Consider the following 16966-nt stretch of genomic DNA (forward strand, 5'->3'; position numbering starts at 1 on the left):
CCATTGCAGATGCCCTTTAACAGTTTTTGAAATATCACTCTAAAAAATGAGGTGAATGTGGCGATTATGTAGTCAAGTGAGGGTGGAAGTAGATACCTCAACATTGCTCACCTGTTCCAAAATTTGCATCTTGTAGGCATTCAATCAGGATCTTAGTGCCTCAGTTAGTTCACTTTTCTGGCTTGCATCAATCCCTTACATCGAGACAAACCAGTTTTTTATGGTGACAACTGCCCTTCATTGATCATCTAATAATTTCATTGTTCAGTGATCTGGAAGATCCTCTCTCATCAATAACTTTCTGCTAAGCCTGAATGCAATCAATATTATCCATAATACGTAAATGTACTCACTCCCAGGATTGTATCCTGCTGGAAGACTGCCTTACCCTAAAACTTTAGAAACATGGTCTAGTAAAAGCATCTAGATTTTCTAATAATTAAAGGAAATTCAGTCTTTATTAGTGAATGTGGCAAGACTGCTCCCGTCTGGGCCGACTTTAGGACATTTTGACATTGTGTTTCCAATGCCATCAAGCCTGATGCCCTACAAATAACTGCATTGAATGCTTGTTGCTTAGACAGTGATTAGCAAGAGACACTGTGTAGATTCCTCAATGAATCCCTCATTCCCCCATCACCTGCACTTTCCTCACCCTGCCCCGAATCCCAATGTCACTCCTGACTCGCTTTCTACGATAATCCCGCAACACGACCTTTGTCAATTATTGTATATAAAATACCATTCCCCTCAATTAATTTTGACCTCCTTTGTATATTTTAATGCATCTAATGAGCACCTGCTCTTTCAGTGATTTAACAATTGCATTTTAAATTTGTACCAAATATGAAGTCATCACGTTTTTAATCTTATAGTGTTACACACGTTTTGACTGTGACCTCCCGACATTGTTTTCTCCTGACGACACCTACTAAGCTTTACAAGGGTGTTTTTATGTTTTAATATATGATGTACTTTTATGATCTTGGAGATCGCCAAAAAGTTATTTTCATGATGGTATATAAAATATAAGTGTTGCCTTAGGATCACAGTGCCGTTACAGCAAATTCAGAAAAGGATCTTTCCAACCATATATCCCTGAAAGTTATTCTTCAGTATATCTGAAGTGTTGTCCGTATCTCTTACCACGTCCTCTCCCTTACTGCGATATCATCAGTGATCTCTCATATCTCATCCCAAAACCAAAGCTTTATTGATGATTGTATCTAAATCTAAGTATGTTCCAAACCGCAGCTTCTTCCTTAATGCAATTTAATTGACGATCTCTCGTATCTTGCCTTAGAATCCAAGCCCTGATAACAATCCTTCAGCAAATCTGAAGTGTGTTTTCCTTGTCCTGAAACTCTCTAATCTCCGCTCCTGCAGTGGAGATCAATTCTTCTCCATTCGTGATATGTTAATTGCAAGAAGTTTCTGTGCCTTCAATTGAAAATCACACTGTTAATTTATTTAATTAAAAAGGAAATGTTTGTTTCCATGTTCACAGCTGGCATCCCATCCACTTGTCCAGCCTCCTCAAATGCGGTCTCCTCAGCATCTTTGTTAAAGATGGAATTAAAAAAAATACTTGGTGTAGGTTTCCTGAAACACGATCACTTTTCTAACTCTGGGTCACAATAGATAAATGTGTTGTGTCCAGGTCATGCTTTTATATTTTACTCACAATGGCTGCTCAGTAAAGGGCAAATGCATAGACACCTTCTTTGCCTCAAGGGAAATAGACTATTCTTTGATGTACAATGTAAATTTTGCTTTGGGCGGCTAAGGGCAAAACTAAGAAGTATGGAGTCGGAAACAGCTCTATCATGCAAGGTTTCCCATTTCAAACAGGCAGGGTAATAAGTGTAATGTCCAGCAGTGGCATTGGTACTACAGTTGTGTTACCTGCACTCGAACACTGTTATCGCACAGCAGGATTGAAATCGCTGCTAGATCTGTATTATCCATGTATCACCCACGGCGAGCTCGCTTATTAATTCAGTCAACCACTGAAAAAAGAGCTATTAGGTTTTTATTTTGAGTTTTAAATTTTTTGTATTATTGTTTGACAAGTAGGAGTTTGATTTTCCAGTGCCAAATCTTTGGACTTTTTTTTTATCAGTATCGACTTTGAAATTAATTCAACAAGAAAGATGAGGTACTATATTGCTTGAGATGTATTGCATGAGAAAAGTTGAATCTATTGTAACAACTGCCACTATACTGTCAAGGTAGGCAGATGTAGAATTAAGAATAGTAGGTACATACTTGTCTTGACAAAATATTTGGTGCACTATATTTGTACATAGATATTGTTAACTTCGATACAATGAAATGCGACAGTGGCAGATAATCAAAGTGGATTTTTTCTTTCTGATATAAGATCACTGCAGAGAAATGTTAGTGACCAGCTGCCCATAAGACTGAATTCCAGAACATCATGGATAACATGAGTATCTTTGAGCGGAGTAATGTGACATATGTTATAAACAATGTCACCCCTCAGCTTCTACATACTTCTCTCTCCTGCACATCTCAACTTAACTCTCATTCTCCATCAGCACCAGTTACAGAGTAGCCAAGTCCAGTGACACAAAACATTATTGTTCTGTCAGGTGAGATTCAAATTTTATGGGGAAACCATCGCTGTCTATCGCAGCCCTCTTTTCCATCTCTTAACTCCTCCCCCACGCAACTCCGGCATATTTAAGGAGAGCTTATGTTGGCATAAAGTGACCAACATAACTTAACCCTGCATTAATTGTACCTTTTGGGTCCACAACTACTAAAAAACTGACTCCGGCTCGCCCCGGTTAATGTGATCTGAAATATTCTGTTGAAACACCCCTTACCACTGCCTTGATAAGTTTTCTTCTGTGCGTTACTTCCCTAGTGTACAAGACCAGCAATGGTCATCTCTAAACACCTCAAACTTAATAAGTTTGTTCTTCAGGAGTTTGTCCTGTCTTACTCCGCAAAAGGCAGCCCTTCTGCATCAAGTATAAACAACAAAGCTAAAAAGCATTGAATGACAAAAAACAGAAAGGCAAAACACAAATTGGAGTGCTACTCCGAAACCACAAGAGAACAAGCGGCAAAAAAGAGGCATGTCCTACTACAAGCCCAAAGCGAAACAAGAAAGAAGAGGGGCTGGGAATAGAACCACAACATGGCAGTAGTGGGAAAGGAGGGTAGCACTAGGGGTGGGTGGAGTGGTAGAATGGTGTAGGGAAATGGGTTTCAACACTTAAAACAAGCATTGACAACGCCAACAGGTTTGGCATAGACATTCCGGTGTGATGGTTGTGTTTCTTTAATTGCATCCACCTAAAAAAGGAGAAAAATGCTGCCACTGTGGTTGCCTCAAGCTTATAATAATAGTTTTAAATAAAAAAATATTCACCTATGCAGCTGTTTACCAGTGTATGTTTTTGAGTAACTGATATTTAAAGGTAACACCCAAACTAAATAAGATTGAAAAGCATGCTTTGAGTCAGCTTTGCGACCGAAGAGAAAGAACAGTTTTCTGGCAGATATGATGAGTGTGCTCAGGCTGTGTGCAGTCACTCAAAGTGAAAGAAGCCAATGACCGCTACTCTGATGTGCAACCATAGATACCAGTTTTACCATGCTACTCTTAAATATGTGACAAGTGTCCATTCTTAAACTGTATCCCAACTACTCTATAATGTAAAGCGCTCTGATGTCCACTAGGGTCATGTTCACGCCATACAAAACTTTATAAATAAATAAATTACAATGATTTTCTTTTAAATGGGTAAAGTAGACTGAACCACTGACCCATATGCAGTATACTGTGGTGGTGGAAGCAAAATCTGAGTTGAATTGATGAAGTCTGCAGAGAGAGAGCGAGAGATTGATTGATTTATATTTTTGGGACAAAACACAATTTTCGAGTGAGCCAGCGAAAGCTGTGTCCTAGGGCCAGATTACTGAATGGAGGGTGCATCTGTGTCTGTATTTAAAGGTTTTTCTTCATGGTTGTATTTCAGACTAAAATAAGAGAGTCATACCTATTAGATATGTGGAATGTAACAGGGAGTACAAGCAAGCTTTAGCTCACCAATGCAAGCACATATCAAAATTGAACATCTCACCGTACAATTCTAAATGTTGGCATTTTTAGGAATGGCTTCCTTTATATTTACTAATACAGGGGTGTCCAACTTTGGCCCACAAATGCCGTTTCCAGGATGGAATTTCAGGCTTCCCAATGGTTATGGAAATGATTCCATTTAGATTCATTGTATCCAAATGTATGTCTATGTGAAGATCTCAAAATGCTGGCTTGGATCCTCTGTCATGGACCAACACTAAGCACTCCTGAGCCTGTACTTCCCCATTACCCTGCGATGCTCTTTGGAGATGACGTTCTTACTGGAAAGTCTGAAAGGGAAACCTTAAATCTCTTGTTTCCTGAAGAGTTTCCCAAGTTCACCCATACACTGTCCTCTTAAGACGCTTAATGTAGTCTTCAGCAGACCCGTCTCTCCTTTTCAATAGCGCTCTATCACAGAAATGATTACCCTGGCCATTACGTGGTTTCATGCAATCCAAAAAAGGAGGCAGATTTCTGAAAGAGTGCTGCATTATCAAGTTTGAGATGGGAAGCTCAGCATTTGCTTTTTACTTAAAATGGCAGCGTAATAGTTTATATGATATTCAGACTGAAATAGCTTAGGTAGCCGTTTGCACTATAAGGGAGGTGGAATAGAAAGAGACTGCTTGGAGAGTTTCGGATTAGAATAGTTTGCCCGACAGTAGTACAGGAATTTCTTTGCATTGGGGGTGGGTGGGTCAAATAGAGTCCCCTATCACGCTCAAGTGACCGGATGTATTTTCGACCGCTATGTTTGTATCCGGCATTCTAGGCAATGTAGGAGAATCTACATTTTTTTTTCAATGCAAGATTTCTGTTTACTGTTTTTTAGTACGAAGAAAAATCTAGGAGTGTATGAAAATTTAGGTCGTTTTTGCATAATTGGTGCAATTTCTGCAAAATTACATGAAATGCAAACCTGTCATTTTGTACTACGTTTTAGCATGAAATGCGTCCTTGCATTAATTCTTGACGCTAGGATGCATTTAAACGAAGCACCATGAACTTTCTCGCAGTCTGTTATTTGCGTGTGTTTGTGGTACATGTTTATATCAAAAGGCACATAATTCCGTTAAGTGGCGTAATGGCGTCATTTCAGGAATGTTGCTGAACAAGTGTAGAGTGAAATTACGTGAATCTCACCCAGGCCTACAATACAAGATATCTCTTTTTTTTGGTAGTTGTGTGGTCATTGGCTAGCAAGGGTCTGTTGTTTAATTTCTTAAACCAATACAAGGACTATAAGGAAAAAATGAGGAGAGGCATCGACTTTGAGAGCCACTCTGGACACACAAAAAATACTAAATCCCGGTAGGGCTCACACATGCCATATTTATGTATGATCATTAACAGCAGTGCGATGGAATCCTGTGTTCATCGAAGTGCCCGGCTAGAGATGCGCCCAGCATGCTTACAGATCGCATGGTTAGGCGCTGCATTGCACTGTAGCTTTTCCAAGGGGTCTCACTGCAAGTGATGCTGCCCTTAAGACTTCGCTCATGAACACTGCCAGAAGAACTTTCTCCATTATAGCCTGCTGCCGAGGGGTATACCGGTTGTTAAAGGCCCTGAGCCTGAGTTCTGAAAGACAAACATTGGACTGCTGCAGCAGGAGGCTTATACCAGCCATTATTAGCCCTTGGGTTCTTCATCGACGTCAGTGTAACTCCCAGTATTTCAATGTTCTAATAGTTGTTATTGTTTGATTAGTTTTGAGATTATAGAATATGATGTTTGAACATTCAGGTAATGCCTTGCCCACCCCAAGTCAGCTGCAAAGGCTTCCTCTTCTGAAGACATTGCCTTGATATTTGGGGACGTGGAGGGGGTACAAGAAATGTGGTCCTGTAAGTATGCGTTGGCTTTGGATGGTCCCATTCAACCTGCGGCTGAGATTAAAGGTTTGTGCGCAAGGGTGGGTCGCTCGTATGAGACCACGTTCATCCACGGTGGCTAAGAAGTGTGAATATGAAAGACGAGCAGGTGGCCAATGGGGCTGGAGAACCCACTGGGATTTTTGGATCATACATTTTTGCATCCAAACCCTAGTGTCCAACACTTAAATAGAAATTTAGATTAAAAAATCAAGATAAACATGTGAATTTCCAACAGGCTTGGATCTCTGAAGGGCTCTGAGGGTTTTGTAGAACGACTCCAGCATTAGGATCTCCCTAACCAGACATGACCAACTCTGCTTCAACTTTTCGAACTACTCAGAGGGAATCCAGTGAGGGGAGCCCATTTAATTTTAAATACGTGTTCTTGGCACGGACAGCATGGCCACCATGCTGCGTGCCCATCCACCCAGCTGCTGGCATGGACGAGTAGCGAATGGTCAGTCATCAGCCAATGGCAGCAGGATGACAGTTGGTGTCAGCAGGCTACTTTGTTCCCGCAGAGTTTGGGATAATAGTGTACAGAGCAGCCGGTGTGCCGGCGATGTTGCACAGTGTGATCCCTAAGCGGCTTCTTTGGTGCCTTCTGCATGCCGGCTTTGTTTCCGCTGACAATGGACCTTGTGATAGCTGCGCCAAAAACCCCAGGCAACAACGTCTTTGTGCCAAATCGCGTCCTCGTGCTCCATGTAAATTGTGATTTGCTTCCTGGAACAGTCACACAAAATCATAGAGATGTCTGGCCGGTATGTGCAGAATGTTCTCCAGTTGCAGAATCACCGGCAGCCTGCCACAGCACTAGTGCTCTGAAGAAGCGACCAGGAAGTATTCTGCATGCATGCAACCTGTGATGTCAGCACTGTGTGAAACATGTTGACCAAATATTCAGCTGGGTAGTCCAACATCTATCCGACTACCTTGCCTACTTTTTAAAGTAGACAAACGGGCAGCACCAGAATAAACTATTTACAGTGCCCGTTTATCTTATTTTAAAGTCACTCACTCTTTCTATTTTTTGTTCCATCACTTTTTATACACTACAACACCAGTCACCCGTGTCTATACCATCTACACTACCAACATCACATTTGAGTGAGACCATTACATCTTTAGGGAGGGATCTAATCCAGCTATGGTCCCTTAACCTTCTGGCTCTCACTGTGAGATGGTCCTTTGAGGAAACCCAAATGATGAAGGGCGGCTCCGTGTGGTGACTGATGGGCATCCGGACCAAAAACCATGAGTTGTCTTTTGGTTGGCTGACCCGTAGTTTAAGTACACTTGGGAGTTTGAGAGTATGTCTTTGGTTTCTGGCTAATACTGTCAATAGGCATCACTATACATGTTGACCCCCTGACATTTTGTTGTGTTACTGGTCATCACTGTGTGACCTGAAAATAAATGCATGAACACAGCAATGGATGCGCCAGCTTGGAACCAGTTCACCTACCGTCCTAGAATGCGTATCACTTTGGCGGGGTGGTTTGTTGGTAATATCAAATTGCAGGTTCCACATCAACCTCCAACTTAGTGTCTGTGGCACTGCTTTTGGACGAAGATCGGCATGCTACTGTTGCACACCTTTTCCACAAACTAACTATGGACTGCACCCATGCAATGGGTGGTGAGTGATGTAAACACATGGTTGGCATGGGGTTCGGCACAGTGGCTTGACATCTTTTTTTTATTTTAAGAGTTTTATATAGCGCAAACTAGACCCGGGATATCAGGTATCAGAGCGCTTTACATGAGCATCATTTTCGTTACAGATGGACACATTCGTTTTTTTGTTAGGCACGGGGAGATGAAGTGATTTGCCCAGAATCACAGGATGTTGAGCGTTATTGCCGAGACTCGAACCCGGTTCCCCAGCTTCGAGGTTGACTGCTCTAGCCATAAGGCTACATCCTCTTCCCATCTTTGTGTCATCCGGTGACGTGCTAATGTCCTGATTTTTATTTAAATGGGACACCAGTTTGGTTCAACACGATTTGTGCTTGACAATGGTTGTGAAATATTCGTTGTGTAACTTGGTGATTCATTGTGGGCAAGGATATGCATTACAGCCAGACCTTTTTCTCTTGAAAACAAATACATCAGTTTAATTTCTTAGGCGGACGGAAAGTCTTACGTAGTTAATTGACAACTCTGGAGAAGATATGCCCAGTAATCCGTTAGCCAATGCTAAAAGATGCCCACTCGCACACAACCAGAATGCAAACCTCCTTATCACTGAGTTTAATTGTGTCATCAAGCAATTTGATGAAAACAACAAAGGTGTATCGGGTGCCAAAACCTGCGTGGAAACAGTCACCAACTTCATGCCACAAACTACACATAGTATTTGGTGGGACCGTCCAATAGCATCAATGTCCATGATTGGTGGAATAATGTATCACAACAGATCCCTTGTTCAGGTGCCTAGTGGTAAAGCTAAATGTGCTGCACTAGTCAGTGTGAGGGGCATTAAATGTACTTGAGATGGGGTGTAGTTGCCACCGTGTGCACCAGGTTTCACACAGGCCCCTCCGGTGTTACCAAATAGACGCTTCCTAAAATATCTTTGCAATTGCAAGTAGCATAAGATAACATATTAAAACCCTAATATTAATGGTAGCTCAGGATGATTTTCATTGAACATAAGTAGAAATAGCTACCGAAAATGTTGGAGACCCCTGCCTTAGAATATGCATGTTCTATCGTCCAGTACAGGCCACCACAGAAGAGGAGATTTTAGATGACTCCCAAAAATACAGATATGGAATCAAATTCTGGGCAAAAACTGGCAAGGTGTATATTTCTGCCTGTGTTTTTTCCAATTCGGGCCGATAGTATTTGCACACAGTCAATCAAGCAATTTGAAAATGTTAAATGAAACTTGATGTGCAAGTGCATTACTACTGAATGTATCTTTATTAATCTGACTAAACCTTAACATTTGTATCAAGACCTTTCTATGGGAGGGGAGGGGGTTGTGGGAATATGAGACCCTCTGGTCCCAGATGATGTTGGAGATCGGAGCGGAAGCTTGGAAGACATTACATCTGACCAGCGCTCCCTCACCGTGTAACCGGCTTTTCATTATTGAATTGTAAATACAATTTACAATAGATCCAGCGTAATATATGGAATGAAGAGTAGGTTGTTCTTACAAAGGATCATTCCATTGAGCTGCCATATTGTCCAGAGCCTTGACATTTCCACAGACTTCTGCAGCTAACTCCACCGCAGACCAAATAGTTTCCCTTGGTGCATTCGGTGAATAAAGAAGTCACTTGTTAAAAAGAAACTACATTAAGTAGCTATATGTGAGTTTTGATGTTTATTTCCAAGATGTTAAAATTCAGTAGTATCTGTAAGCAATGTTCAAACTTTAGAGAATTTGTTGTCTGACTTTACACACACACACGTTGTTGGATGCCAGCTGATCATGTCTCACTTTAACCCCTTGTTTTGCCTTTTTTATAGATACGATGGGAGAAAAATATCACGTTAGGAGAACCTCCTGGGTTTTTACACTCGTGGTGGTGGTGAGTACAATCTTTCTCTTTACATTACTCCCTGGTCGACAGACTTGAGATGCTAAGAAAGGCTGAGTAGAGAAGGGACTTCTATTAGTAGCTACAAAGAAGGATAGTGGCACACAGGTGGAAAAGAAACTACCTGCAGTAAGAACTGACAGTACAAAGTGATTAGCACTTCGAAATCTAAATCACATTTTTCTGGTTATGTGGGTGGAAGATTAATGGTTTCAGACAAAATAATGCATTGACTCCACTAGTTCACTCCGCCTCTTTGGCTAGGTCTGTACACCTTGAAATGTCTCCCCATGTTTGTCTCTGGCTCCTTGCATCCATTGTGGCTTGGCTTTTCCCTTTGGTATTGTATTAGCATTTGTGTAGTATCTTATACCTTTTAGGCGACCAGGAAGGGCTTGGCTTCAAATTGGACTTCTAGAATGCTGGCTGGTAATTTACTTGGTTGATAAAGTTAGGGTTTATAGAGTGGTCTATATGAGGAGTTTTGGTGTTGTGTGAGGTTCAGAGAGGTGCTCTTGTGTTGCGACAAACTAGTAGCCGCACTTAAGTGATGAGTTGACTGAAGAACGAGAGATGAATCTGTGTATGGGTGATACGTACTGTGTTTGTGTATGACTATATGTTTCTATTTTGAGTGAGTGACTTATTCCTCCTCGGTGGAGGTAGTTGTAGGTCTAGCACTGGTAGCACATATGGTATATATGTATGTTCCATCTTTCCTTGAGTTATTGATTCCTTCTTGGTGGAGGTATTTTGGGTTATCACCGGTTGTACATATCATACGTCTTTGTGTGGTTGACTATTTTAAATTTCATGGAGGTAGTTCCGATCCTCACTTGTTACACATACCGCACTCATGTATGTATGTACCGTCTTTGTGTGAGTGACAGATTCCTCTTTTTTGGAAATAGTTAGGGTCACAACCCGTTGCATGTACCGTATATATGTTTGTACAGTCTTTGTGTGGATGACTGACTGCTCCTCATGGAGTTTGTTGGGGGCTAGCACTGGTTAGGTAGGTTTTATGCTAATTGTGTTATCTGTTTGGAAATATCCGGGCCTTTACTGCCTCCCTGAATTCCAGGTGATCCATACAAACAAAAGTATATAGATGATTAAATAACATATGGGTCAGGGTCGTATTTCTCTTAAGGTAGACATTTTTAAGATAAAGGGAGAGAAGAGGTAGTAGACGTTTGCACTTTTAATTAATCCTGTCACACCTTAAAGTTATAATGTGACTCCGAACAAGCGCGACCACCTCTTCAGAGTGGAGTATTACAGCTTTACTGCAGTAAGACTGGGGTCCAAAGAAGGTGCAAAAGGGTAGAACTAAAACAGAATGTTCATGGTTTTGTGGAAAAGAGGAAATTGATCCTACCCTACTGGAACTATTGTGGACACCTATTCATCAAAATGGTTTTACTGTGTTAATTTGGGTGTGGGGGGTGGGGTGGGGGTGTCGCTGATTATTCTGAGATAGGTGGAAACTGCTAGTTTTTCGGACAGGATCTTAGAAAATTTGGACCCTAGCCAGGAGATGTCAGGAGGTTAGTGTCAAGAATATTTACTTGTCAGGTTGACTGTGTTCTTTTTTTTTTTTGGTCGTAAGGGTTTTATTGGCATTTATCATCAATACATTTATAGTCGCCTCCAACCCGCCGGCCGGCTTTTCTACATTTTCATGCGTGAAACTTGTATTTGACGCAGCTGTTTAGCCGACAACCAGCGGTCCGGCAGCGTATTATTCGGAGTTAACTGTACATCAAGTCATATATAGCTACGGATTCTCATCCACCTCTTACTTTTTTATTTTATAATTATAACTTCAACTCATTGAATCACTGGTTCGAAGAACATTCTTCCTTACTGCCCTGCTTGTGTAAAGTACCCCTCTGGCGGACATTCCATGCTCCCACCAATCAACACTATGGGTCTTCCTTACCCCCTGTGTGTCGCCCTGTTGTGTAGTGTTGGCCCGCGAGCCCCCTAGGTCTGCATTCATCACCACTCACTCATCTGAATCCTCATCTTCCGAACTGTCATTATCGTCTTCAGCTAGCGGTTCACATATGTCTCCCCGGTATTTATTCCAGGGTGTCCACACTGCATTCCATTTGCGCGGGTTTGCTCTCTTCTCATACAACGCTCTTTCAGTCACCATAATCATATCCATATTCCTGCACCACTGGCCTAACGTTGGAGTCTCCGCCGCCCCCCACTTTTGAGCTATATCCCGTTAAGCTACCATGCAGCCCACCTTCGTCCATATCTGACCCTGACGTGTCACGTCCGTCGGTCCCCATATATGTAGTAAGGCCATTCGGGGGTCCGGTACCAGTGTCGTGTCTAGTGTCTGTGAGATGGTGCGAACTATACGTCTCCAATATTCTGAGATCCTAGGGCACTCCCAAAGTGTGTGCAGGAAAGTACCCTCCTCTCCACAACCTCTCAGGCAATTCGGGTGTTCCGCCCTTTGTAGTTTATGTAAGGTTGTCCTTGTGAAGTATATTCGGTGTAGGACCTTCAGTTGTACCAGGCGAAACCTTGCTGAGATGCCCGCCTCCCTCGGGGATGCCAGCGCTGCATTCCAGTCTGTTTCATCCATGTCACCCAGTTCCTCCACCCATTTCTCTCGCAGCTTAATTAATGGGTCAGGCATATTGTTTAGTAGCTTACGATAAGTGAGGGAAGTGGCGCCAGTTTGCATGTGTTCTGTCAGCAGTCTGTCCTCCAACGGAGAGGACTCTGGGACTGTAGTTCCCACTGGTATTGCAGTCATTAGCGCATGTCGGATTTGGATATATCTATACGTTTCGTTGGGGCCCAGGTGATAAGTCTGTTGGAGGTGGGAGAACGGGACTACAACCTCCGCCGCCCACATGTCTCCCACTGTAGATATACCTATGTTGTCCCATGCAGTGAAACTTTTAGTGTGTCGCAGGTTCCCTAGTGCCCTGGTGTCCCACAAAGGTGTCAATTTCGTTATAACTCCCCTCCATTTAAGCTTTGCCTGTGCGCTGTGCCAGAGCGTCACTGTTTGTTTGGTCGGCCCCAGTAGCTTCCCCGCCTTGCCCTTATGATACAGCGGTTCGAGTAAGCTCTGTGTGCCTAGCTGAGATCTATCCGCCAAGTAGGCCGGGTCATCCTGCGGGGCATGTATCAAATATTTGATGACCTTAAGCTGCGCCGCCCAGTAATACAGTTGTATATTAGGCAGGGCGATGCCGCCGTCATACCAACTTCTGATGAGTTTCATGTGCGCTATTCGAGGCGGTCGCTCGCCCCACAATAGGCTATTCACCACTGCAGTCACCTTCCGTAGATATCTCGGGGACACCACGCTCGGGGCATTCTCCAGTACATATAAGAAACGTGGTAGTGCCATCATTTTATATAACGCTGCCCTCCCTAGCAACATCAGTGGAAGGGTCTTCCAGTGTCTGACGTCTCCCTTCAGTCTGTTCAATGGTGGCAGTAGATTCCTCTCCTGAAAGGCCGCGGCGTCCCGTGTGACGTGTATACCCAAGTATTTGAATGATACGTCCACCGTCAGCAGTGGGCAGTCAGGTGGTAGGACAGGGGGGTCCCCTCAGCTCGTACATGACAGATTTAGTCCAGTTTATCTTATAGTCAGACGCCTGTCCATGTGCCTCGCACACTGCCAGGAGTACTGGGATTCCCCTTTCGGGGTCTGTGAGGTAGACCAGCATATCATCAGCGTACAGGGAAACTCTGTCTTCCCAGTTGTCTCCCCACACGATCCCTCTAAGCAGTGGAGTGGTTCTAAGGACCACAGCTAGCGGTTCCAGGACTAGTGCAAATAGTAACGGCGAGAGCGGGCATCCCTGCCTCGTCCCTCTGTTCAGTGGTATTTCCCGGGAGATATGCCCATTAGCCGCAACTCGTGCCACCGGATTGGTGTATAAAAGCTGAATCCAGGAAATGTATTTAGGGCCAAAGCCCATATGAGCTAGTACTGCGAAGAGGTAACGCCACTCCACCATATCGAACGCCATCCTGGCGTCTAATGACAGGATGGCCGTCGGTTCAGTCAACAGCGAGGCCCGTGCTACCGCACCATGAACTCTCCGGAGGTTCAATGCTGTACTTCTGTGCGGCATAAAGCCCGATTGATCTGGGTGAATCAGCTGGGCGAGATGCGGCATCATCCTGGTGGCCAGTAGCTTTGCTAATATTTTGGCCTCTAAATTGAGGAGTGATATTGGGCGATAGGACCCGCACTCCTCAGGTGGTTTGCCCGGCTTCGGGATTGCCACAATGATGGCCTGTCGCTGGTCGAGGGGCAACACCCCTCTAGCCAAGCTATCCTCGTACATAGCCAACAAGTGTGGGCACAGCGTTTCCGACATTGCCTTGCACCATTCGATCGGAATGCCGCTGAGGCCCGCAGCCTTCCCCGAGCGTATCATATTAATGGCCTCTTGCACTTCTTCTACCGTAAAGTCGGAGTCAAGTTAATCTACTGCGTCCTGCGACAGAGTCGGCGTAGGTACGTCATGAAGCGCTGCCACCGCTATTTCTTCTGTGACACAAGTTTCTGGGGTATAGACCTCCTGGAAGTGGTCCACCAGCAGTTCTACAATTGCCGCAGGACGTGTGTGCGTCCCCCTATCCGCATCCTTCATTTGCATTATATTCCTGGCTCCTCCCCCCTTTTTTTCCAACCAGGCCAAGAGCTTAGTGGCCTTGTCCCCAACATCATATATTGTCTGTGCCGTTGTTGCTATGTGCTCTACGGCCCTCTTCTTTAAGTGGTCTGTGTGAAGTTGTTGACTTAGTTTTAGTGAGTGTAGGGTGTCTGCTGATGGGTCTAACATGTGTGCTTTGTGTGCCTCTGCTAGGCTCAATTCTAGTTGCGCGGCCTCTCCTGTGTGCGTTTGTACCCCTGTATGGTCGATATGGCCTGCCCCCTCAGGACTGTTTTATATGCTTCCCATATGGTCGTGGGGGAGTCTACCGATGCCATATTTTCGGTAAAATAGTGCCGGGTCGCCTTTTTCAGCTCCTTCTTTATCGCTGAAATCGCTAGATACCCCGGGCGCAGCTGATACATTCTCTTGTACGCCCTTTCCGGACATGACAGTGTAAGGATCATGGGTGAATGATCAGATATCCGCCTCGGTCTAATTTGTATGTCATCTATGTTAAGGCGACCCTCCCCCAATGTGAAGAAGTAATCAATGCGGGATAGGCTATTGTGCGTTGCCTAGTAATAGGTATATTGCTGCTCACTGGGGTGCATGCTTCGCCATATGTCCACCAATCCCTGTGCTTCTACGAACTCGCTGAATCTGGAGGGGGCCGGGGCACGCGCCTGTACTGGGAATCTGTCCTGTGTGTTATGTATGACTGCGTTGAAGTCTCCCCCTATGACCACGTCACCCTCCGGAAGGTCCGATAGGAACCTTCCCAATTCAGGGCTGCGCTGGGGGAATGTAGACCGATACTATAGTTAGCGGTCTACCCTCCCACTGACTGCATGCTGCCACAAATCGGCCTTGGTCGTCCGTTTTCGTGGATTTAAGCAAGAACGGGGATGATTTCCGCATTAGGATTCCCGTTCCCCTCGATCCCGAGGTGAAGTCAGAATGTACTATCATATGGTAGCCCTTCCTGTTCAGCGCCTGCCTTGCAGTTCCCACTAAGTGAGTCTCTTGGAGAAGGACCAAGGCTGGATTCGCTCTCCTAATGCCCTGCACCACTAGACACCGCTTGATTTTATCCCCCAGTCCTCTTACGTTCCAGGACATGAGCTGCAGTGGCGCCACTGGTGCCATTTGGGGGTCTATCCCTGGGGTGTCAGCCTGTGTACCACGTGCCATGGTGTAGTGTGAGGTAGAGCAGTCCTGTCCGCCACTAGGGGATCCCCAGAGGAGCACCGGAATAGGACCATGTATATGTGTGTAGCAATCTTGCAACGTGTTCTTCTACTTTGATTCAAATCGTCAACCAACAAAACCTCATACATTGAGTTATAAACTTCTAAACTCACCCCCCCTTGAACTCCCCCCCTCCCTGCCCTCATGCCACACAGACTCGTAACTGCCCGTCCCCCCAACTCAGCAGAGTGCTTAGCCCCTAACCCGAACAGTATACTTGCACGTTGAGGTGAGGAATGCCCCATAATCGGCGGCCTCTCATACTCTCCTTGGGGGCCCTTAGCCCGATATCCAATGGCAGTCTCTCAGGCAGCTATCTCGTGCGCCTAATGATCTTTATCCACCGGTGGATCATTGTCCCGTTCCTGGGTCTACCTCCGCCCCTTCCGTCACTGGTGAGTGTACCCTTTCGGCGTGGTCTGGAGTCCGCGAGTCCGCGTGACCCCTAGTGCCATGGTCACCTTGTGTCTTGCCCGCTCTATGGTGCTGGGAGGCCGGCCTCCACCCTTCAAGCCACTCCTGCGCCATCTCAGGGGTGTCGAAAAACCAAGTTTTGTTTTCCACTACTATTCGCAACCTGGCCGGGAAGATCATAGAGTATGGAATGTCTCGTGCCCTCAGGTCTCTTTTTACATCTAGGAATGTTCTCCTGCGACGGGCAACCTCTGCCGTGTAGTCCGGAAAAAAGGCAAGTGTCGCATTCTGTATTTTGATCCGGGGGGACCTCCGGGCTGCCTGTAAGATGGCGTCTCGATCACGAAAGTTAAATATGCGCGCCAGAATGGGTCTCGGAGTCGCTCCCTGTTTTGGTCTTCCCCCTGGTACTCTATGCGCCCTTTCCACCGAAAAGAACGTAGACAATCCCTTGGGTTTCAATTCCGTTTTGATCAGTTCTTCAACGTATAAATCTGTCGCTTCAGTGCCCTCCGATTCGGGAACTCCCAGGATCCTTATGTTGTTTCTCCTCGAGCGCCCTTCCTCGTCATCCAGCTTTTCTTTCAGTGCTCTGTTCTCCGCCGTGACAAGTTCCATCGCCGTCTGTAGTTCCGACACATCCTCCACCAGCGATTTTGTGACCACCTCCAGCGAGCCCACCTTTTCGGATATTTTATGAAGGTCCGCTCTGAGTAGTGTAATTTCTGTGGAGATAGAGCCAACTGTAGTTTGCACCTGTGTCAATGTGCGCATAACGTCATCTAGCGTCGCCTTCGGCCCCTCACCATCCCCATCTGCTGATTTTCGGCCGGATTGCCTTCCCTCCGGAGGTGAGGACGTTCCCTTACCGTATGCATATTTCTCGAGGCGGGCCTGCGCCGTGCCCCCTCTGGTCCCTTTCCCAGCCATTTTGTCGTGCAGTGTGACGTGCGTCCCTCGTGGGCGTCTCTGCGGACACAGTCGTGTGTGGCTTGTACCCTGAGTGATGCCCCTTGATGTTCGTTCCACGCCGGTTCCGCCTTATAAGGGATAACGGTCTTGGCGTTAGAGTCCAATCTGCCCGTACACTATTGC

At 45.1% G+C, this 16966-nt stretch overlaps 1 protein-coding gene across 2 annotated transcripts in view; it reads left to right on the plus strand.

Moving 5' to 3' along the window:
- The window catches only part of SSBP4 (single stranded DNA binding protein 4), a 532613-nt gene that overhangs the window by 119799 nt on the left and 395848 nt on the right, over positions 1-16966 (plus strand). For both annotated transcript variants that reach the window (XM_086947015.1, XM_086947014.1), the window contains exon 3: positions 9484-9545. In XM_086947015.1, coding sequence (XP_086803141.1) covers positions 9484-9545 — 62 coding nt within the window. The remainder of the gene's footprint in view (positions 1-9483; positions 9546-16966) is intronic.

The sequence above is a fragment of the Lissotriton vulgaris genome, chromosome 12 (assembly GCF_964263255.1).
Source record: "Lissotriton vulgaris chromosome 12, aLisVul1.2, whole genome shotgun sequence".
NCBI lineage: Eukaryota > Metazoa > Chordata > Amphibia > Caudata > Salamandridae > Lissotriton > Lissotriton vulgaris.